General features: G+C 36.9%; 1 protein-coding gene across 1 annotated transcript; it reads left to right on the forward strand.

Annotated features, from left to right (window-relative positions):
• Window positions 1-6,358: 6,358 nt before the first annotated feature.
• LOC149064514 (KIF-binding protein) lies at window positions 6,359-8,491 on the forward strand. The gene has a single exon (XM_089254992.1). It carries the CDS (start codon window positions 6,544-6,546, stop codon window positions 8,296-8,298), a length of 1,755 nt encoding a protein of 584 aa, XP_089111118.1. The 5' UTR covers window positions 6,359-6,543; the 3' UTR covers window positions 8,299-8,491.
• The last annotated feature ends 14,827 nt before the right edge of the window (window positions 8,492-23,318 follow it).

Here is a 23,318-nt window from a genome sequence, read left to right on the forward strand (position 1 = left end):
AAAAGATTTCCTGGAACAGCTTCGATATCGGGGACACGCCAAGTTGGCGACTTTTTGCCGGCGATAAGTTGCCATCGTTGGCGCGCTCTGGTTTGTTGTTGTTCTGCTGGGTTGTCGTTGTTCCAGAATATTCGAAGAATTCTGCGAGGCAGTGGCGCTGGTGGTTGTTTTTCCGTGTTGCTAGCGTCCTAGCGCGTCTTTCAAACGGGTTTTACTGCCATTTTAAAACTGGTTTTCTCTTTTTTTCTTCCAAATGACGTCACTTAATAGCCGCGGCGTTTTGAAAAACCGTTGGGATAGTTCTTCATATTTTCTCTTCCTTCCGTATATACGATGTAGTGTGTGTGTCGGATTAATTGGAATTATTTTGGATATATTTTCCCTCAGGTTGTACCTTTAATATTTTCCAATATTTATTCTTTTCTACATGCAGGATGCCCCTGCATCGTTATTATTTTATTTATTTTACCGTTGTTTATTTATAAGAACCCGGATTCCCGAAAAGAGAGTCCGGGTTTTAATTTATAATACATAGAATATAATTATTTATACAACATGCAGGCCCGTTGTTTATTTATAAGAACCCGGATTCCCGAAAAAAGAGTCCGGGTTTTAATTTATAATACATAGAATACATTTATTTATACAACATGCAGGACCGTTGTTTATTTATAAGAACCCGGATTCCCGGAAAGAGAGTCCGGGTTTTCATTTATAATTATTTTTTTATTATAATTATGCTTGTTGGTTTTAGCATTTTTATGCTCGCTCAATTCAGCTGTTATTTACGTTTCCATTTCTCTTGTGTTTCATGACATTTTTCATATTGTTTTCTATGCTGGCGATTTTTTTTTTTCGGCGCTCGTAATGTGTCTAACGGCCTTGGCGACTTCTGATGGAGTCGTTGGACATATTTGGCGCCGAAAAAAAAAGTCGCCGAAAATCGCCAACCTGTCCCCTATACCGAAGCTGTTCCGATTTCCTACTTGTAGGTACATCTTGAGACAATAAATTTTCTAAAAAATATTTTTGAAAATATCTAAGCATAAAAATAGTAAAACTGTTTCATAATATTCACAATGTTAAAAGTATATGACAAATTTTCATAATGATTAAGTTCTTTAAAAAAAATTAGAAATTAAGAAAGGAAAAAAAATTCCCAAGGTGAACAATTCTACGTTATTAATGCATGCCTAACTTTCATTGAGTTCATTTGCCAGCAAGAAATCGAACTAATGTTAACTTTTTAAAATTATGAAAAGATAAAATAAGAAAAATTGTTCAAATAGACAAAAAATTAAGTGATTTGATCTAAACACAAATACTGTACCTCATCTGTTCAATTTTGAACAATGATCAGTTTTTAATTATTGGAGTTAGATTAACAAAACAGCAACAGAAAAAAAAAAGTTAAACTTTCATTTGTATCGAAGTTTGTTGATGCGGAAAAAATATATATACCATATTGATATATTATATCAAAAAAATCAGCGATTTTGCACTTCATGATTAAATTTCGACACGGAATAGCCTTCAACATTATCATAAAACTAGTGGACTAATGCTCTTATAACCAGAAAATTTCAATAAATAATACAAGAACGTTCTTACCTTACTATTGCTGGTAATTTTGTAAACCTTTGGATGGCATGCTATTTCTCGGCATCTGAGCACGGCGACTTTTGGATCATTCCTTCAATTTAATTTATAATTCGGCACGACTATCGTGAACGGCATGAGAAATATATAAAAATACAAATAAAAACACGTGCGAAGCAGAGATGAAGAACAAACAAACGTTCAATCGTGCTTCGCTAGTACGCCGAACACATACTGGGGATGTGAGCGGAGAGGTACGAAATAGCGGCGAAAACAAATGTACTATTTTGTTCTGCGCCTCACATGCTGGGGCAGCGAGACGAGGAGGAGAAAGAGGCAGCTCAAGAGGTACACGACTCTTTCAAGCCGGTTTGTTTTCATCGCGAGGTAAAATCAGACGCTATTTGGGGATTGGTCAGTTTTCTCCCCTTTTTTTTTCTCCTCACTCTCTTGGAAAAAAAAAGAGAACTTCTGAGGGGGGATCATCATCATCACCCATTTGGTTTGGAGGGAGCGCTTCGGATTTTTTTTCACTTTTGGCGCTCTCTCTTCTTTTCGATTCCCATTTTTTGTGCTTAACCCAGTCTATCCTAATTTAAAAGTTTGACGATTGTTGTGGTAGCATTTTACGCATTAATTCCCCGCGTCATTTTTTTAGACGTGAATATTTTTCAAAATTTTACTGGGACTAACGAGATAGATATTTCGCAAATTCCCGCCCATCCCATTGCGCTTTTTGCATGGAAAACTACACTATGTGCAAGAGAACTTCCTTCTGACGAACGAACAGTTCTGCAACTAGGAAGGGGGCGGGGGGTATGGTTTCCCGGGCGTAGTATCAGAAGGGGCGCAAATTCCATCCCTTAAATTTCATCTTTTCAATTGTCCCTGAATATTTTTTAATAACAAACGTACTGCCATGGGACATAAGCACCAGAACATGGCGGGGGGGGGGGGGGCTATTTCAACCCCACAATAAATTTTGTGTTAGGGGGCTGAGAACCCCCTTCCCCAATTAATGAATAAATAATGCGGGGCACTGCACCCTTCTACATACGGGCTCCAGGCTCACCACGGAACGACTGGCAACTTTCAGCCCTCTCAATGTTTTTCATGCCCACGCCTTTGCCCTGGGCTGCAAAATGTAAAGGGTGGCAAATTTTTGTCGGAAACTGGAAAACCACTAAAAGATCATAAGTTATATATCACTATAAATCATTATGCAGTCGCTGGGGAGGAAAAATCATTTCTTCCCCCACAAAGACATCAAAAATCTTTTACAAAGAAAACTATCTATGTACTGTTTGTACCAGCGGTTCTCGACCAGTGCTCCACGTGCACTGGTTGAGGGGGCTCCGCGTTCACTCGATGAAAGTAAAATGAACCAGTAAATTTTATGACCAAATGAAAAAAAAAAAACGTAGCGTACGGGGCTCCGTGACTCAGAAAAAAGGTTGAGAATTGCTGGTTGACACTAATTTTCTACTCAATACTGAACATGTTCTTAGAATTTCAACAAAAAAAATTGTAGAGATTTTTCCAGGAACGTCATTTCAACGTTTTTCAGGGTAGGGGGGAAGGCAAAGAAAGAAAACACACATGAACTCAATGTATGTATATCTACTCTATAATATAAAACACAAACTCGAAAAGTGCCTGTTTCTAAGCAACCGAAATTAGTGACTCCCTCGAATGGCGGCCCTGGATTTGTCAATACGTTGATGGATTAGCAGGGGTTCTCAAACTGTGCGCGCCAACCTTCGTCAGGGGTGCAGCTTCGCAGCGATCCTGACAAAGGTTTTTCAAAGAAATGCTTTGCTTACAACTGCTCTTCACATAGGCGTACGGCAGAATTTTCTCGGGGAGGGGGGGGGGTTCAAATTTGTTTTTCCTTCTGGGGGTTTCACGTTTTTTCCGGCAAAATAACACTATAATCTTGGCTTGGGGGGGGGGGGGTTTAGAACCCCAAATTCCCCCCTTTGCGTACGCCAATGGCTCTTCATAAGGGAAATGGGTGGCGCGGGTAGAAAATGTTTGAGATCCCGTTTTTTAGGAAAACGAATAAACACCGTGATGATTGCTCGTCGCTTACTAACATTGTCGAAACATGGTTTCTGTTTTTTCTCTTTTATTTTATTGTACTGAATATCTGTTATTTTCGTGGATTTGAATTGGAATGCCGTGTGTTATGAAAGAGGCACAAGATTTTTTTCTGATGCAAATAATGAACATCTGACACACAATACATATTTCTGTATTTCTTAAAAAATCGAAGCCAGTTGATTGCACCATTCATTGAAGTTGGTTATGCACAGAACATGCCGGTTATAAGCAGTGCCGTCGTAAGGCATGGGCCCCACCAGGGCAAGGACCGTGGGACCTCAAGATGAAAAAGGCTTCACAAAAGTGAGATGTGGTTGAGATTTTCGGGAATTTACCTGATAGGGCTTCAGAAAAATCATTTGGCCCTTGAGCCCATGATGCTCTTAAGACGGCCCTGCATATAGGAGGAATCTGTAATTCTGGGATTTCATAAATAATGGATCCACACTGATAATTTGTGCTTAACGACCACGTATACATTTATCGCTAATAACAATCATTTTCATAATGATACGCTGGCCATAAAAAAATTACGGTTTCATCATCGAGGTGTATGGGTAACTTCTCACTTCATCTCATTAACGATGATATTTTCTTTTGAAAGTATCGAAATTAGCTTCTGCGGATTGTAGGCATGTATTTTTATTCAATGTCTAACTAATTGTATTGTCTCTCTATCTTGATTGAAGTATAATTATTTCAATCTTTATACATATTGTGCAATAATATTCGAAACAACGGTTTGATACAAGAAGTCATTAAAAACATATATAAACAGGACTTGTAGTCTTTTGAGGATTAACGCATTTATTGCAGCGCTTCTCAACCCTTTTTGACCCACGGAGCCCTTTCCGGTATGTAATTTCTATGGCGGAGCCCAGGCGCCTATTTTTTTTATTTATTCATCAAAGTTTCTGACTTATTTTTATTATTCAAAAATATTAATTATTTTTTTCAAATTTACTGTTTTTTTTTATTCATTTTCCTCGAGTGGCCACGGAACCCCTGGGAGTTTGCACGGAGCCCTAAGGGGATCTGCGGGGCACTGGTTGAGAACCGCTGGTTTATCGGAATCCTCAAATATTGCCAAACTGATTGATTTGGCATGAACAGGCTGGTAGGGTTACTAGTTGGCGAGATGTCACGTTTCCCGCTCAAAGGCTTTTCTTCTTTACCTTTCAGAACGCCTGCGGTCATTTTCGCTCTCCTCTGCCTCCTCAGTATGTTAGGGGACATCGATGCTGATCTCGATGTATTTTCTCTTTTGATATCGCTCTCTTTGTTAACTCCCCAGTATGTGTTCGGCCTTAGAACTCCTTAATACAGTATATGAAGGCGTCTTAAGTAGGGTCATGGAGGAACGATAGCACTACTCTTGCTGACGTCACAGCATTCCTGATCACGTGTGCAGAGGCCGGTTATCTAGGTGGTCGTGTCTCAGCACTGCCAAGGCGGAGACCGCTGACGTCATGCTCCCTCCAGTAATATAAGCTCGATGGGTGCACCTATAGCCACTAGAATAGGGGCCGCCTTATCAAGTCGCCTTAAGGCGCGTATACACTAGCGCACAGTTCATGTAATGAAAGCCTTCGCAATTGGTTGCTCAGTAATTTGTACAGTGTTGTGAACGATTCTTGAGCTGTTTTCACTGGACCCACCTGCAATCGTTTTTTTTCAACGAACACAAAGAAAAGAAAGGAGCACAAAGGAAGTTTGTGTACCCACGAGCGGATTAGAACCGCTGCAGGGGGTCGTGAGTTGCAAGATCGGCGCACTAGTGTATACGCGCCTTTAGGTGCACCCAGTCCGAGGTGAAAGAGCAAAAAAAAAAAACGTAAAAATGTAACATGCTACAGCAAAAGGGGGGAAGAGAAAGAGTGGCCAACTCGTTCTTAGAAAGGAAGGACTTGGGAAGAGACCATCGAGCTTATATTACTAATTTCGCTCGAATATAAGCTCGATGGAAGACCAACAATTACAGGCCTTCTAACCGGACAAGGCTCACTTAATTTCAGCGGCTCGTCACGGTTCGTTTGTAGCCAATAGGAGCAGGCAACACGGGCGAAAAAAAAGGAAATGGTTCACAAGTCATTTCTGACAAATTACAAGAGGCGTTTCAACGGGAAACGGTTCACTTGAATTTCCGCCGCTCGTCGTTCATCACGGTTCTTTAGGAGCCAGCAATATGAGCCAAGGGCGTAGCGAGGAGGGGGGGGGGACTTGGGGGTCTGATTCCCCCCCCCGAAATGTGAGAAAATGACAGAAAAAAGGGAAAAAGATGGCCAAATCCATTGTTCTGTCACTTTGGTCCCCCCCCCCCCCGAACGAAATTTCTGGCTACGCCCCTGATATGAGCCGTCACGGTTTCACAACGTTTACAAAAGCCTGCCTTTTCTCAGTAGTTTCTTGTGTGCGATGGAAGTGTTACGGCCGTATTCACCAACACAGTTTCAACTGCAATCGCAGGTGGAAGGATTGAAGATCGAAACGGATTGGTTAAATTTAGGATTTTAACCAATCCGTGTCGATCGCTGATCGTTTAACCTGCGATCGCAGTTGAAACTGTGTTGGTGAATACGGCCGTAAGAGCCGCGGTTTTTTTTTCAAGAACCGGCGCTCACACTCGCTCTTTGAAAAGAGCCGCTCTTCTAGACGGTTCATGAGCGGATCGCCCATCTGTATTTAGCAGCAGGCGATCGGGGTCTCACCAAAGTTGCATTAAGATCTTTCAAGCGGCCTTGGGGTCTCACCCTCTTTAAATGCCGTATTTAAAATAGTTTTCTAGTTACGTTTAGACGCATCCCGTTTCAGCGCAAAAGAAAAACAATTTCTTGAACGAAAATGGCCGACATCCTCTACACTAAGCAATGGCTTTGCTCCGCACGGGAAAGGTATTTAGAGGCGAAAGAACTGATCGATACTCAAAGTGAGGACCTGGAGAAAGAGCCTTACAAATTGAAATACAAAGCCGCTGAGATCTTGAGAGAGTTGAGAAACGAGCTTAACAAGTTGGAAGACAAGGACCATCCGTCGATCAACGTGGTGAGATCTTTGTTTGAGTACGAATTAGGCAGTATAGCTTATGAGACGGAAGAACCTTGTACTTGCGACGAGCACCACAAGAAATGTTGGGAACTCGTCAAAGATCACGCCGCCGAGCGCGAATACATCTGCATCGCTATCAACGTCCTCAATTCTCTTGGTATCCTTCGAGCATCACGTGGCGAACGCGAAGAAGCCAAGGATTTCTTGAAGTGGGCAGAAATGCTCTACGGTGAATACAAACTCGGTAAAAATGAATGTCCCTATAAATTCGAAGATTTGTTTCTCCTTCACGACGACGCTCTTGAGAAAAGCAATGACTGGAAACCTTTCGAGAAAGCCGTTACTCACACTTTGTACTATTTGGCGCAAGTTTTCGAGCATCTCAGTGATAATGAGTCATCTGCTAAGTACTGTCATATCACTCTGAAAAGACAGTTGGATAGTAAAGAATATGATCCTCTTGACTGGGCCATAAATTGCGCCAACATGTCCCAGTATTTTGCGGCTAGGGAGAAATTCTGCATTGCTAGACACGTGTTGGCTTGTGCGAGTTTTGTGATGAAAGAGTATGAAGAAAACCTGAAGTCAGAAGAAATATCCAAAGACGAGAACGATGAGAAGAGGGATAATTATGAGCATGGATTGGCTGATGTCTCGATATGTTGGGCTAAATATGCATTGAAGCTTCTCGCAACATCTCTAGACAAAAAAATTCTTACTACTAAAGATGATTATAGCCCAGATTCCCCTGAAAACGAAGGAGCTGCTGACCTCATGAAAGCATACAGATTACTCAGTGAGGCCAAAGTCAAAGACTTCGAAAATCAAATAACTTGCTGCATTGTGACGAACTCTGAACAAGCAAAATCAGTGTTTCCAGTGGCTGTCAAATTTCTAGAGCAAGCAAAATCTTATTATGTATTGAATAGCTATACATATGATTATGTTCGTATAATTCAAGACAATAGCAAGCTGTACAAGTTGCTAGCAGGTTTTGAGCCAGACAAGTCTCGTCAATGCAAAATGCACAAGAGACGCATCAATATGTTGGAAGATATATCAAAGAGACTGAGCCAGCAACACTATCTAGTTCTGTGTCAACAAATAACTTTTGAATTGTCTGAAATTTACAGTGAAATGGTAGATCTCAAAATAAGTATAGCCAACGCTGAAGAGAATCAGATAACTGCACATGCAGTGAAAAAAATTAATTTTCTCGCTAGAAAGAGCATTGAGCACTATAAATTGTTCATCAACTCCATGAAAGACTCAAAAAAAAAGTTACCAGAGACTTTTGCGGAGAACAGTGTCAGGCCTGTTCTGGTTGCACATTTCTGTCTTGGGCGTTTATATTCCAAGTTGATTGTTCCAGATCGTAACCATCAAATTGAATATCTGAAATTGAGTGAAGCCAGCTATAATTTTGTCATTGAATATGTTCGAAAGAATCCCCAACATGAGGCGATTGTTATGAAGGAACTGCCTGTCATTAAAGAGATGGCAGAACTTTTACCTCTTAAAATGAGGTCTCTTATGAATATAACATTGTGACATTGAGAGTGATTTTAAAATTTGGTTCACTGCTTTTTCACAAAAAAATATGAGTCACTAAACTTATTTAGTACTTTATTTTTTTAGGATTTTTTAATTTCTGTTTATAAAAAAAAACAACTTATCTTTTAAACCTAATGCAATCAAATCACATTTTTTCCTCTGTAGTAATAAAGATTCTAAATAATTGGCATTGTGGTGTTATTGATCAGTTCACCTTGGTCAAAATTTATACCAGGGGTTAAAACTTATTTGCCTCATACAGTGCTGCGACTAGGCGGAGGGCAGGTGATCTGATGCGACAGATATTGGGACAGGAACCACTACATTTAGATGTATGATGCAATCCTTATTCATGAATTTGCTAAAGATAAAGCATCAGAATGTAGCCAAAGGTTAGAAAATGTTGTAAGAATGAGAAATTTTGGCTTTTATATATAACTTTAAATAACTAAGATACTTCATATGAAAAATATATATATATTCTGGCCACTTTTATGAGACTTTTTGAAAAAAAACCACTTATAAAATCTTATATCATTTAAAGATATACCATCAGAATGTACCCCAAGGATATAAAATGTGGTAAAAATAAAACATTTTGGCTAATAATGAACCAATATGATATTTTTCAAGGGAAAAAAATATTTAGGCAACTTTTATTTGATTTTTTGAAAAAAAACCTAGGTTTAAACCGAACAACCCTGATTTTTCCATCCAGTATATATTTGTATTTTCATGGTAATAAGTACCAATAGCTTATCTTTAATTTATTGAATCTTTTTATCATCAAGTCGCACATTATATTCATCGGACATTAAATCTCCGAAAGTGATGTCATCAGGTGTTTTACAAAGCCATGATCTACTGCGACAAAGGCAATTTACTACCAATTTTCTCTTCAGAAGAGGTGTCTGAATTAGTTATTGTTGAAATTAACTCTGGATCAGGTAATGATATCCGTTTCTTTTACCTCATCCTCAGTAATGATTTTGGTTCATTTTCACTTTTTGGGGGGAAAAACCCTTTCAAGTCTTTAATCAACATTGTTTTTTTAAATGACATTCTGAAGGAAAATTGCTTCACTATTGACATTTTGGCAACAAACATTTTGGCTAATAATGAACCAATATGATATTTTTCAAGGAAAAAAAATGATATTTAGGCAACTTTTATTTGGTTTAAACCCTTCCCCCCCCCCCCCCGGCAACAGTAAATTTTCTTTTATAGTTATGCTCTTATTGCCTTAGATACATACAGGGTTAGCAAGTTTTTGCCAGTGCAAAAAATTGAAAGACTTCAAAAGTTGAACTTTTAATTTCATGAAAGTTCTGAGAATCTTAACTTACTCAACAAAGGTGAAATATTTAAAACAGTTTTACCTCTGATACTTTTTTCTTTTAATTAGACAAAAAAATGATGGAGATAAATATGAATAAAACTCATTTTTTTGCCAAGGGAAGATCTTAATGAAGCACGTCTTTTCTTGATGAAACCCAACATGAATTGGTACAAGTTGTATTCATATGCGTACACAGAATTTTCTCAAGGGGGTTTACGTTTTTTCCTGCAAAATAAAACTATAATCTTGGCTTTGGGGGGGGGGGGGGGGGTTAGAACCCCAAACAACCCCCGCATACGCCAATGGTTGCATCACAGAAATGAGTGAAGAAAATAGCTTTAGTCATTCGAGTATTACATCAGCATCGATGGGGCGGGGTTTGCTGACTTTTGATGACAAGAGGGGGGGGGGGGATGTTGAATGACGCTTATGTCATCAATGATCCTTTATAAAAATATGAGATTCTTAATAGCATCTTACTGGGTGTACCAAAAGCGAGAAAACCTTTCCCTAGATTGTGGGCATCTGAACTAAAATTCTTCTTATTGATAAGTCCTCCATAGAACCACTTAAGTGATCTCTAAAATTTAGAGAGGATCAGCAGGACATTAAATGTTCAGCTGATCCTTCAAGTGAGCTGGAAATTTGTCCAGGCCACTCAAGTGTTCTAGAAATGTATAGCGGGCTTAACGTCACTCAAATGATCTGTAAGTATGCCGTGGATCACTTAAATAATTTGATAATGTCCTGTGGGTAACTTAAAAAGTGATGTAAAGCTGCACTGTGAGCTGCTCTAAAACTGCCACCTAAGGGATCTCTAAATGTGCCACAGACCGCTTAAGTGTTCTGGAACTGTGCCGTGGGTCACCCAAGTCATGTGAATGTGCCACGGGCTTACTTGAATGATCTGAAAATATGCAACAGGTCACTTAGTTCATTTTTACAAAATTAAATTTTTGAGGTGGGCTGCGGCACATCAATTAACCCCAAGTAGGGCCGAACTACAGGGGGAGGCAACTGCCCCAGGCGGAAAAAATTAGGGGGGGGCGGCGGCAGTTTTAGTTAAGAACACCATTACAAAATTATTAAATAAAGTTGTAGAGGTGGCAAAATGTTTGCCCCGGGCCACAAAAATCCATTGCTTAGAGCATAGTTTCCCAACCTTTTTTGTCTCATTGTCCCCTTTAGAAATTTTTTTCTCCCATCGCAATCTAACCCATGGAATCCTATGTTATACCTGCAGCTTCTACCTCCACGGAACATTCCATTGCCCACGTTGGGAATCGCTGGCTTAGAGGATGGGTCACAATGAATTTCTTAGAGAAATTTTGTGTTCTTAGCCTACAAATAGCATTCAAATTAACAAATTGATTATAATAGCATATCAAAGTAATTTCTTCCAAAATTTTAATTTTTTGCATAAAAAAAATTTCATCGGGGTGGGGGGGGGTATGATGGGGGATAATGAGCCCCCGTGTATGTGTCTGATCAAAATATGTGTTAGGAAAAATGTTAAAAATTTTGTGGGGGGAAGTGCTGACAAGGGGGGGGGGGGTGTCAAAAATGGTTAAAAATCTGCGGACGTAATACATGAACAGTCCCTTTTCATTTCATTAGTTTTGGTAAGGATCAGTGAAGTTAGTGTGCCGCAAAGTTGCATTCCAAAGTATTAAATAGGTCACCATCCAATTGACTAAGCCCACAGTATTATTTCAACCTTTATGTTAAGATTTTTGTCAATTTTTTTTTTTTTTTGCATCTCTTAAATTAAAAGCAAACATTACAATAGCTTGCTATTTTAATTTTTGATAATGTAAGAACTATTTCCAAAGATTTTTCAAAGACTATTTCCAAAGAACAGAAATGGTAAAAGTGGAAAATTTGGTAAAAAAGTAACGAAGCTATTACAGCCAGGATGAAAGCATGTAAAAGCGCACTAAAAGCACAACTGAGAATGAAAAAGGTTTTTCTTTTTTGGCATGTAAAGCATTTTTCCTGTTATTGTTAAGGGGTTTAATACTAATTTCCATTGTTGTTAAAACCATGTTCAGGGATGGAAAATGAAAATTTGATTTTTGTAGCAGGAAAAATAATTTTCGTAGTAGCAAAAATGTTTTTATAGTAGCATTTATCAATTGTGTAGCACTTTAAAATTTAGGCAGTAAATAAAATACACAGTTTTATATACATATATGCGGTAGCATACACAGGATTACTTTTTACTTCAAAAAACAGTGCTATCTCAGCTCAGAATGAGGGCCCCCCCCCCCCCCAAGGTACAAAATACATAGACATTTCCTCTAGAAGAAATATATATATTTTTTAAATTAAAAATTTTTTTAGACTTCTTGATATTTATATTTTTACATTCTCTACAATATCAACAAATGAGAGGCTATCATATTGTATTTTAGATTTCAAAAATAACTTGAAAATAAGTGTTTTTTGATTTACCTTGTACGCTTGGTAATCACTAATTGAAAAAAATTACTAAAGGAGACTTGAAATACTCATTAGAAAAGTAATTATTTTTATTGTTTTTGCCAATGATGCAAGTCTAAGTAGTGCTTTTGTTCTCTTCAGTTTCCAGCATTTTTAAACGTTTGATCTGCTTCATTTACCTGACTTTACCCATTTCATATTTAAATTGACAAGTGTTGCTTTCTGAGTTCTCTTGATCATCATCTCAGTTTGATTTAACACGCTTTGAGATGACTTCTTTTCCTGGGTGTCATTCATAGAATATTTACTCAAAAAATTCTCAGAAATTTAATAGTGATTAAAAACTATAGCCTTAAATTATTTTTGATTTAAACTATAGATTAAACTATACGATATGATTAAACTATTCATTAGAAATTTAATTCAATTTTCATAAAAAATTCAATCCAACTACATCTGTTTTCACACCTTATTTTTAACTGATTTGTAATTGCTCCATGTATTTTATTTTCCAACATCTTTAACAGATTTTCAGTCTCATTTTACTTCCAAGTTTTCTATTATTCATTTTCTACTATTCATTCTCTTGATATGCCATTTCTTTTTATGTCATTCACCAGCATGTTTAGTGTTCAATGGAAAGGGGTTTCCAGATGCGCATTAATTAAAATTACTTTGTCTAGACCAGGTGTCTTCATCTTCAATCCGTTGCTCACAAGCACCACAGTACTCCCTGAAGTACCCAGAGTGCTTAATGCTCGTGCCTGAATATGTGCTTGCGAGCACTTGATTAACGTTCCAATTAAAATCCTGGAGGCATTGCATTCAAGGATTGGAATCATTGTCATTTCACGCATCCGTATGTTACACTTGCGATAAATGGTTCATCTTTTGATGATGGGTACAGGCAGTGCTCGCAACTGGAAGGAGGTTGAACACCTCTGGTCTAGACCATGGTCATGGTTGGTTTCAAAGGAATGAAAAGATAATTCATGTAAGTGTTGCGCTTGTTATGTGTTCAAGTGTTGCCATCTATCTTCCAAATCAAAAATTAGAATGAAAATGAAAATTTTTCTGCAAATTTCAAACTATGACTGTATTGGATGGAATAAATAGCAGAAACCATTGAAATTTCTGATTCATATCATCTAGCTGGAACACAACTCAAATAGTATACAATAAATATGTGTAAGTTTATAAAGCAAGTGAATGTAAAGCTCAGGATAAGACTTTTGATGTATGTATGTTATCTGACGTAACTATTTTGATGTTATGTATGCATGTTACTGCCTGTATGTTATCTCTCACCATATTACTCATGGTATATACAAATCTGAGAGTTTCCCCCAGATAATTTAACTCATGTGGCTTATATGCCACACCAGAGGCACCAAAATGTCTTGCACAGGTGAGAATTTTGTCTCAAGCCTTCCCTGTTCCTTCACATGATTACACAGGGGCTATTATATATATTTTTTAATAAAAGGACCCGTGAAAAATTGTGACCCACGTATCCATAGAAAATAACAACCTAGGCGAACTACATTCCCAAATGTGGAAGCCCCTAGCTGTCGGTATAACTGCTCTCTAGCGTGCATGGGATGACCGTTAAAGAAAGGAGAGATCCAGGATGATTTATTTCAAAGGTTTGTTATAGATCTCATATTTTATGATACAGACCAATATGTTTCTTCTCATAATATTCAGATCTTGGAAGGGACGATTATCATCCTCTGGAACTATCTGTTTTGGAATCAGCTATGAACAGTAGATCCCAATACAATTACAGACGTGCCAACTTTTGGAATCCAGAGATTATCCCGAGGGCACACCCCCCCCCCCCCCCCAGACTCATCTCATAGACTCAACCCAAAAAAAAAAAAAAATTACACAAAAAAAAATTTCTACAATTTTTTTCCCATCAATTAAGAAAAAGTCCCATTCCTTCCCCAAGGCAGGTTCTGCATTGCCCCTGAGCAGAATATAATTCGATGTCAGTCTTTCCATGTAGAATAGAGAAATCGCATCTACATACTGTTCATAAAACATGTGTTTCCTTTCGTGGATGCTATCAGTGATTGATATATGAATTCTTACAAGCTTTACATTACTTACTTATTTATCTTAAAGTTTTGTATTTTCTTTCTGAATACATATTTAATTGGAGGAAACAAAAAAATTGGTGCTTAAATGCAGTCACCATGACTTTGTTTTACGGCTGCTCGATAGAAATGACCACAGCTGTTTTCCTAACGACGACGGCAGTCATTGGCGTCATGACAACATGAAAGCTCGCATAAAATCTAATTTTCTGCTAAAATCCAGAGAGCAGGAGGATGGATGGATGAAAAATCCGGAGTATCCCGCCTGCCTAAATCCAGAGAGTTGGCAAGTCTGCAATTAGCCCTGGTATGCAGAATATGATAATGTGACAAAAATGGTTACTGTAGCTGCGAGGGATGCTAGCTTGTTACCTTATTATTTTCATTATTAGAGTGCCTACCACATACCCAAAGAAAAGTTTTGAGAATTTTTGTTGACCTCTGCTTTTCTTCCTAAATAAGCTTTGATGGAATCTTACATCAAATATCTTTCAAACCAACCATGGTCTAGAGTCTAGACCAGCGGTTCTTGACCTTTTTTTAACTCGCAGAGCTCTTTTAGGAAAAAAATTCTATTGTGGAGCCCTGTACACCAATTTTTTAATTATTCATCAAAGTTACTGATTTATTTTTACTATTTAAAAATATTTATAATTTTTTTTTTTTCCTCGAGCGACCGGTTGAGAACCGCTGGTCTAGATCAGTTTCCCAACCTTTTTTGTTCCATTGCCCCCAACGAAATCTAACCCATAGAATCCTATGTTATGTTATACCCATAGCTTCTACGCCCCCTAAAACTTTCCCTTTCCCAAGGGGGCGTTAACACCCACATTGGGAATCATTGGTCTAGACAAAGTAATTTTAATTAATGCACAGCTGGAAACCATTTTCCATTGAACACTAAGCATGCTGGTGAATAGCATAAAAGGAAATGACATATCAAGAGAAATAATAGTAGAAAATGGATAATAGAAAACTTGGAAGCAAAACGAGACTGAAAATCTGTTAAACATGCTGGAAAATAAAATACATGGAGCAATTACAAATCAGTTAAAAATAAGGAGTGAAAACAGATGTACTTGGATTGAATTTTTTGTGAAAATAAATCAAAGAAGTCAACTTTTTTTGGAAAAAAACAGCTGGGTTTTTTGTTCTATGGATGAGCGGCAATTCGTGCAGTTTGACCCCATTTTATACGTTGTTGGAAGCCTAGGTGCCGAAACCTGGGGAGGGGACCTCAAGCTAATTCCATTTGCAGCCGCAAGATATAAAATTGTGGGAAGGACAAATGACGGCTTCTATTGAAAGCAACTTCAAAGTTTCTTAAGGGAAAATTTTGTTTTTAGCACAAGATGGGACAAAATCGAATTTCAGCGTTTTTGTAACAGAATGTAGCAAACGACGGAAAATTGTCAAAATTGTAACAGCTTGTAGCAAATTTTCCACCCCTGCACGTTCAAACAGTTTTGCTTGAAATACATACCACTTGCACACAAAAAAAGCTCCAATGATTGATACTATTAATATTACTCACTTATAATATTTATAGGAATATGAAAGAAAACAAATAATGGAAAACCCATCAAAATTGTAGTTCTAATGATTGATAATTACACAACACCCATTATGTTGAAAATTTTGCTTCAAATTTTTTTTTGCCAATTTCTGCCTGCTTTTTTATACTCCTGATACATGTAACAAGAATTAACCCCCTTAATGTACAGGCTTTTGGCAACTAATTTTGACAATCTGTATTTAACCCTATAAAAGTCCAAGATAGTCCAGATAGGGAGTACCTCTTGGATAAGGGGCTCAATGAGAGCAAAGGGGATCTTGGGGTGCCCTCAAAAGAGAGGACACCCAAGACCACTCTCTCCCTTGTGGGCGAGGCTTGAAGAGAGCCGAAGATGGGGGCTTTGGGCGTAGCTGGTCAATTTGTCGCACTCAACTCGTCGCGGTACAAGTTTGTTGCAATTAGTTGCGGTACAAATTTGTCACAGCTCCAATTCGTCGTGATACAAATTTGTCCCAGTGTCAATTTGTCGCAGCTCCAATTCATTGCGATACAAATTCGTCTCAGCTCAAATTTATAGCTGTACAAGTTTGCCGCCGTGTCAATTCATCGTGACGTCAATTTATATATTACAGCGCAAGATCAATTCGTCGATTCTTCATTGTACATGTTCCACGCAAGCTTGTATGTCGGCAGTGTTTGTCTTACATGTGAAATAAAAACATGAACAAAAGTGTACAAGCAGTTAACTGAAAATAATTAATTTTTGTCAATGCAGAAAGGTCATCGAAATTAAAATTACAATATCAATTACATTTAAAAATTTAACTGCATATAAAAGTTTAACTATATTTGAAAATTCGGTTATAAAAATTTGAAATGTTAAATAATTGGTTTTTTCTGTGATAAAATTGCAATATCATATAGAAAAATTTCGGGTTGCATGATATTCCTCAAATTACAGTGAGCCTATCTTTAACGGTAAATTTCTATCTGCCCCATGGGCTCGAGAGTTTCTCCCCACCCCCCTTCGAGAGTCACCAACATTTACCATTACATCTTCATAAGAACCTGAAATATTTAATGAATTAATAATTTAATTAAATTAACATTTAATTTTCACCGTATAAGCTGCACTTCCCACTTTTGTTGGGATTTCTATTTCTCACGGCGAAGGGAGTTGGGCGCAGATCAAGGGTAGAAATGTACAGTGCTTATGACTGACGATTCGATGAAGTTTTCATAATACCCACAGGATGAGCACTGACAAAGGCAATGTAATCACCAATAAGAAAGAAGAGTATGGGCCACAGTAGCATAGATATAATATAACCATTAATCTTATGTTTATGGTCAGTCGCATATCTTTGGCTGGCTTGTTTGAATATTTTCACAGTTTTCATTAGCGTCTAAGCTTTTGGTACAAGGTTGGTGTGCTTGGTCTATATATTTCTGTTGGCACAAACATGGAATATTGCAAAACCGAACGTGGAAATGATATGTTGGTTTGTGTGTGTGTTTATAAAAGTTTTCCCCCCATAATTCATGTTCCGAAATTTGAAAAACTTTTAATGCAATTGAACGAATTAGCCTATTATTAATTTTCTTTGAGTTTTTTGTTGTATCTTAAAGTAGAGATACAGATTATACGGATGACAAAAAAATGTAGTACTTTTTAAAATTAAATTGTTTGAATTCAATTTCAATTGCAATAAATTGAAATCTACGTATCTTTAAAAAAAAAGAAAAAAATTATGGTAGTTCAAAATACCATCACTTATTATTCTATAAATCATCATCGGGTTTTTAATGCAATATTCACGTTATATAAGTGTTTAAACAAAATGGTACTCAAAGCACTGAAAATAAAGGTTTAGATATTGTGGAGTGTTTTTATATGTACCATATGAATTGTTTTTAAAATTAAAATTATCCTAATAAATGTAGGCTATAATCAGAGGCTGATTTATAGTTTCCCACCTGTGGGCTATTCAAACCTTGCCTCCCTTCTTCCTTTCTAATTCATGTTCTTGATCACCAATTACTTAATTTTGGTTACGCCCTTTCACTTGAACTTGTCATCTTGGGATACAGTCCGCATACCCCCTCCTCACCCAGGAAATATACCTCTGAATATAATCTTACATTGTCTGTTAATGTTAATTCACTTGTATTGTAAGAAGAAATTTTTACTAATCGTTGACTGGAGCCGTATGAGTGTCATGTACATGAAGTTACATACAATGGGCTAATTTAAAGTCTGATTTCATTCTTTTTACTCGAGAGTTGTTACTTTAGAATTGAAAAAAAAATCAAAAATCGATTGACATTTGCAGTGGTGTCAGAGACAGAGATGCTGTTGGTGCACAGGGTACTTTATGGAATGGGTATGAGCATCCAGAGAAATGATTCAGAAATCAAAATTTCCTACTTCAAGATCAAGAACCCTCAAGTTCCAAAACTTACGGCATCCTTGGCCAGTCAAAGGTGCCAACATGAAGGAAACATTGAGAGGGGGGGGGGGCCGAAAATTGCCATTCATTCCGTTTATAAGGGACTCAAACCCGTACTCAGGAGGCGAAATGGTGCATTGCATTGTATATTCAAGAGTTATTGGAGTTATGGGGGGGGGCGGCTCAAATGGCATCAGCCCCCAGTTTCTGGTGCCTATGGTCGGAGTGTTTAAATATTATTTCAGTGTGATAATACACAGTGATTTGAAATGTACATTGCATTGCAAAAAAAAATAATTTGAAAATAATACTTTTCGCAGCTGTTACACATAAAACTTAGATTGTCATAAAAAAATTCCTTTAAGATATATTCTCTGCATGGATACATTTAACCAGTCAACTGTCCAATTAATTTCTCCGAGCGTTACCCGCAGTGCCCACTTTTTTTTAAAGATGTGCGCGCTTTTTCCCTTTTCTTGGAAGTTTGAAATATTAAAATATTTTTTTATAGCATGTTTTTTTATGGCTCGAATGTGTCGAGACATTATATCACTCCCCAAAAGTAAGGAGGGGCGGTCATAATGTCCTGTGACTAAAATAAATGCTGTTGATGGATTTATGTGGAACCATAGTAGTTGAACCTTTGCTAAAAGATATGTGATTAATAAAACAGATACATCTTCGCAAGGGAGTTGGAAATTGAAACAAAAGTGATGCGGATGCAGCTTTGCAAAACATGACAAAGATAATAATAATAATCTCAGATTTTGAAATATTATTGTCAACTCCATTTAGTGATGAGATAATAAAGTAGAAAGATGGCTGTACAGAGATGGCAGCACATGTATGACAAATTATTCCGTCATATCTCTCTGAAAAAGACAGAAACATTACGTATATCAGCGACGGCAAATGCTGTCTTATCCACTTGACTGGTGAAAAAGACCAAAAAAAGTCTGCGCGTCGGCAAATGCCGTCGTAGGCACCGACATTACGTATGGCAGTAACCATTTGACTGGTTAATAGTGAATTACGGAAATCTTGCTGGGGGCCACATTGATAGCAATTTATTATCTCGATGTGCACCCCCCCCCCCCAATGCCCTCGCTGCAAGAAATGGAAAATCCCTACAGAAAGCGGGAAGCGCGGCCTATACGATGGAAAGAAAATTTTCAAAATTAATTTGATCCCAATTTATTATTTGGGTGAGCTCCCAACGCCCCTCACTGCGAGAAATGGAAATCCCGACAAAAAGTGGGAAATGCGGCTTATACGCTGGAAATTAAATTTTAAAAATTTATTGAATCCCAATTTATCTTGGTGAATGTTCCAATGTCCCTCGATGACTTCAATGAATACTTTCCTTCATTTGTTAAAAACGAAGAGGGAACATTTCGAATAAATGAGAAAAAAAAATTAGTTCCATTTTTTACACCTAAAGCAATTACCCTATTTATAAGATCATAACAAACATATGAATTTTAAAGCAATTCAAATTCGTCGCGATGAATTGACAATACAGCGTCAAAATGAATCTGCAAAAAATTTGTACCGCGATGAAATGAGCTTACGACAAATTTGTACCGCGAGGAAATGAGCCTGCGACAAATTTGTACCACAACAAGTTTGTAGCACGATGAATTGACGCTGCAACAAATTGAATGCGACGGATTGTCCCACAACAAATTGACCTAGACCCAGGCTTTGGGTACAGGGCACCCCATCCCACTTGATGGGCCAGCATCGCCAGTCCCTCTGTCACAGAATGGTGAACTATAAAGGACACTGCAGAAGGCTGAAAGGGAGAAGCTCTCAGTAATCAACATCAAGGACTTTTAAAAAAATAAGTTTTTTGACTCTTTCATCGTAGTCCAACCTTTGATGTTTGCGTTATCATTCATCAATGAAGAGTGAAATAAGTTTGCATAGTTTTTGTAAAAATTAAACTTACGTTTTATGTTAATGTTTTGTGAACAGAATGTTTGTGTAGGTTAATGAATCTATTCACAAATTAATTAATGAAAGGAAGTTATTTGTAAATAAATAAAAATTCAAATTTAATGAAAGAAATAATAAATTCAGAGTAAATAAAAGTGTTTAATATAAATTTAGAGAACCTTGTTTAATAACACAGGGCTGCTGAGGGGGGGGGGGGAAAGCACATGTACCCAATGTATGTATATATATTTGTATACATATACCATTTTTAGTGAATTTTCAAAAGCCAGCCCCCTAAATGACGGGCCTGTTCAATAACCTAAAAAAGAATATACCACGGGATAACTTGGTGGCCTGCAATGTCTGAAAGGTTGAAGGTGGTCTCCTCTCTGGTGAGAGAGGGGGAATCACTAAAAAGGAGTATAGATAGAATGGAGGGGGGGGGAACTTCCATTCATAGGATTATAACAAAGCTTCACAATGATTAGAAAAGAAAAAACAAGAGAGAGCTGGAATGAATTTCTTCCATCTGTGTTAGGACGAGATATCTCCTCTGTGATCATTAAAGGGTTAAACATAGGTGTACAGTAGAACTTCAGATTGAGAGTTTTTTTGCATGAGCAAAATTTAAAAAAAAAAGTTACTCAACTAACGAAGACAAACATAATTTATGACATGTATGTGCTCGTGATTAGAGAGAGAGAAACACTTGTATATCTAATCAAACTTCCCCCGGAAAAACAAATTATTCAAATTATTCTCTCCATAAGTATTCCCTTTTTGCCAAGCCCTATTCTGGAAGGTGAAGACTTGTTGTGAAACATGATTTCACTCTTTATTTTGTGAAACCATGTTTATCAAATCAAAATTTGTTTTAAAAAATTCAAAAATTTTGGCATGATTTCAAATCACCCGTAAACCAAGCTGCTTGTAATCCAACGCAAGGGTACTCTTCTTTATAACCATACCATACTTTCTGACACCAAATTGGAGCATTTTGGCTTGTTTCTTTCTGCATGTCTTGTTTTTTAACAAAAGAAAAAATTTACAAACATTACACTACAGAAAATATTTTACACTAAACAGGAGGCATAAATTTGGACAAAATTCATGCCCATCTTAGGTGTCATTTAACTAAGAGCTGTATGTGTACCAGATATAACATTTAACTTTTTATACAATTTTCTTTTGTATAAAAAAAAAATTCTCCCCCCCCCCCCCACCACTTTCAATTAAAAAGTTTTTGCCCAACAAAAGAAATGTTAAGGTAGCCCTAGCAGATATTTTAGTGCAAGTCAATGTAGAAAAAAATGGTGATGCTGAATGACCGTACCGCTGAATGGTCGCACATTGAGTAAATCGAGAAACCCTGCACCATATTTAATACTAAAATATGGTGCAGGATTTCTTGATTGATAAGTATATTCTCCTTGATGTAAAACTTGAAGAATAATCAAGAATATTCGTATCTTTCTTTTGAATAATGAAAATTTTTTTAGTAATTTAGTTTATAGTATGAAATATAATTCGGTTTTCATTGCCTGAAACATTTAGAACAATGTTTTTTTTGGCACAATCACCTCATATTGACAAGTTTTAGTTTGAGAATATTCTGTCATGTGTTTCTACTACATAACATCACCAATGTTTCCTGCAGAGTTCCTATAACATTCGTCTTCCCAGATAGTCCTATTTTTCGGGGTATTTGGGTAGCTTTAAAAGAATTCTCTTATGGCATGCCTTCTGCAGTTGCCAAATGGTGAATAAATTCTGATCCCCGCTTATCTTTGCTTAACCCTTTATCTATTGATGGTACTTTGAAATACCAGGTTAGCTAATTTGTTATGTACAAACATGCCAGAAATCCAAGGTTTTTCTCATCACATTTGCCTTTATAAGTGCTTTTTCTTTACTCAATTCAATTTCAAGCTATTGTGAATAATTAGTCTGAATAGCCGTTTGCAACAGTTCTGTATCTTGAGAATGGGATATTTTTTTTAGTTGTTTTTGTTTGCGGGAAAATAACAAAATACAGCTTCCCTCTTTCACAAATGTAAATATTAGAGATGGGACGAACATTTGGCTACTATTCAGTATTCAGCCCTTTTGCTGAATAATGCTTAGGTATTCAGTGGAATACATGTGTAAATCTAAGCACAACACAAACCAATTTAAAAAATCATTAATTGGAATTTTCTGCTTAACTTAAAAATTTACTTATTATATTTTATTATTTTTGTGTCAGGGTGAATTTCTAGGATAAGTAAAACATGAAACTGAAAATAAAATCCTACTGCAATAAAAGGTGGAAGTGAGCATGAATTAACACAAGTTCATTAATTGAAGGATGTACCTAGATAAGAAATATTTTAAGTTACTGAAAGGGCAAGGAACATTTAGAGTGAAAAAATAAATAGTAAATTTTATGATGCATAAATACTTGAGAGTAAATAATGGTTGACATTTTTCATTGTATGTAAAATTGTAACAAGTGTTGATGAAAGTAAGTACAGTGATACCTCCACTAACAAACACCTCAGCTTATGAATTTTTCAGTTAACAAAGATTTTTTCACGATTTTTCTGCCTCGGCTAATGAACATTTTCAATGATATGGATGCACCAACATAAAGTAGTCACATCGTGAGCTTAGTTTTTCCATCTCAACCATAATCAGAATTACTGTCACTAGAACCCAATTAATTCTTGTCCACCTCAAAATCTTCTTTCAGATGTACCTGCACTTCTCTGAAATTCTTTGAACCATTTCATGATTCAGCCAAAATAGAAAATGCATTAAAAAAAAAAAAGTGAGCCTACATTTTTAGAGCACGTGTTCTTTCAATGCAAGACTCAGCATCAAGTTGAACAGTCTGAACATTCTAGGAGCTTTATCTTTTCCATCTGCACGAATCAGACACTGAAAGGCTGAGTTGACCAAATCACAAATGGATGGGGACATTTACGAACTCAATTGGGTTGTCGTGTCAACACAAGCTTAATAGTAAACTAAAGCTGGTGTTGGTTGTGTATATACTGGAAAATAAAAATATCTTCTCACACCTTCCTGTTAATTCTCATTTATAAAATTTTGAAGATGTTCATTTTAGCCTTCAATCAGTTTGTCTTTTTTATAACATTCCTTGGTATTTTAAAAAGTTAGCTTTAAATTTTGGGCAAAAGCTGGAACAAATCAAATGATTTTCCATAGAAACCTATGGGAAATCATGC

The sequence above is a fragment of the Pholcus phalangioides genome, unplaced genomic scaffold (genome assembly GCF_987345545.1).
Source record: "Pholcus phalangioides strain wild (caught in Gottingen) unplaced genomic scaffold, Ppha-v1.0 ptg000042l_1, whole genome shotgun sequence".
In the NCBI taxonomy this organism is placed as follows: domain Eukaryota; kingdom Metazoa; phylum Arthropoda; class Arachnida; order Araneae; family Pholcidae; genus Pholcus; species Pholcus phalangioides.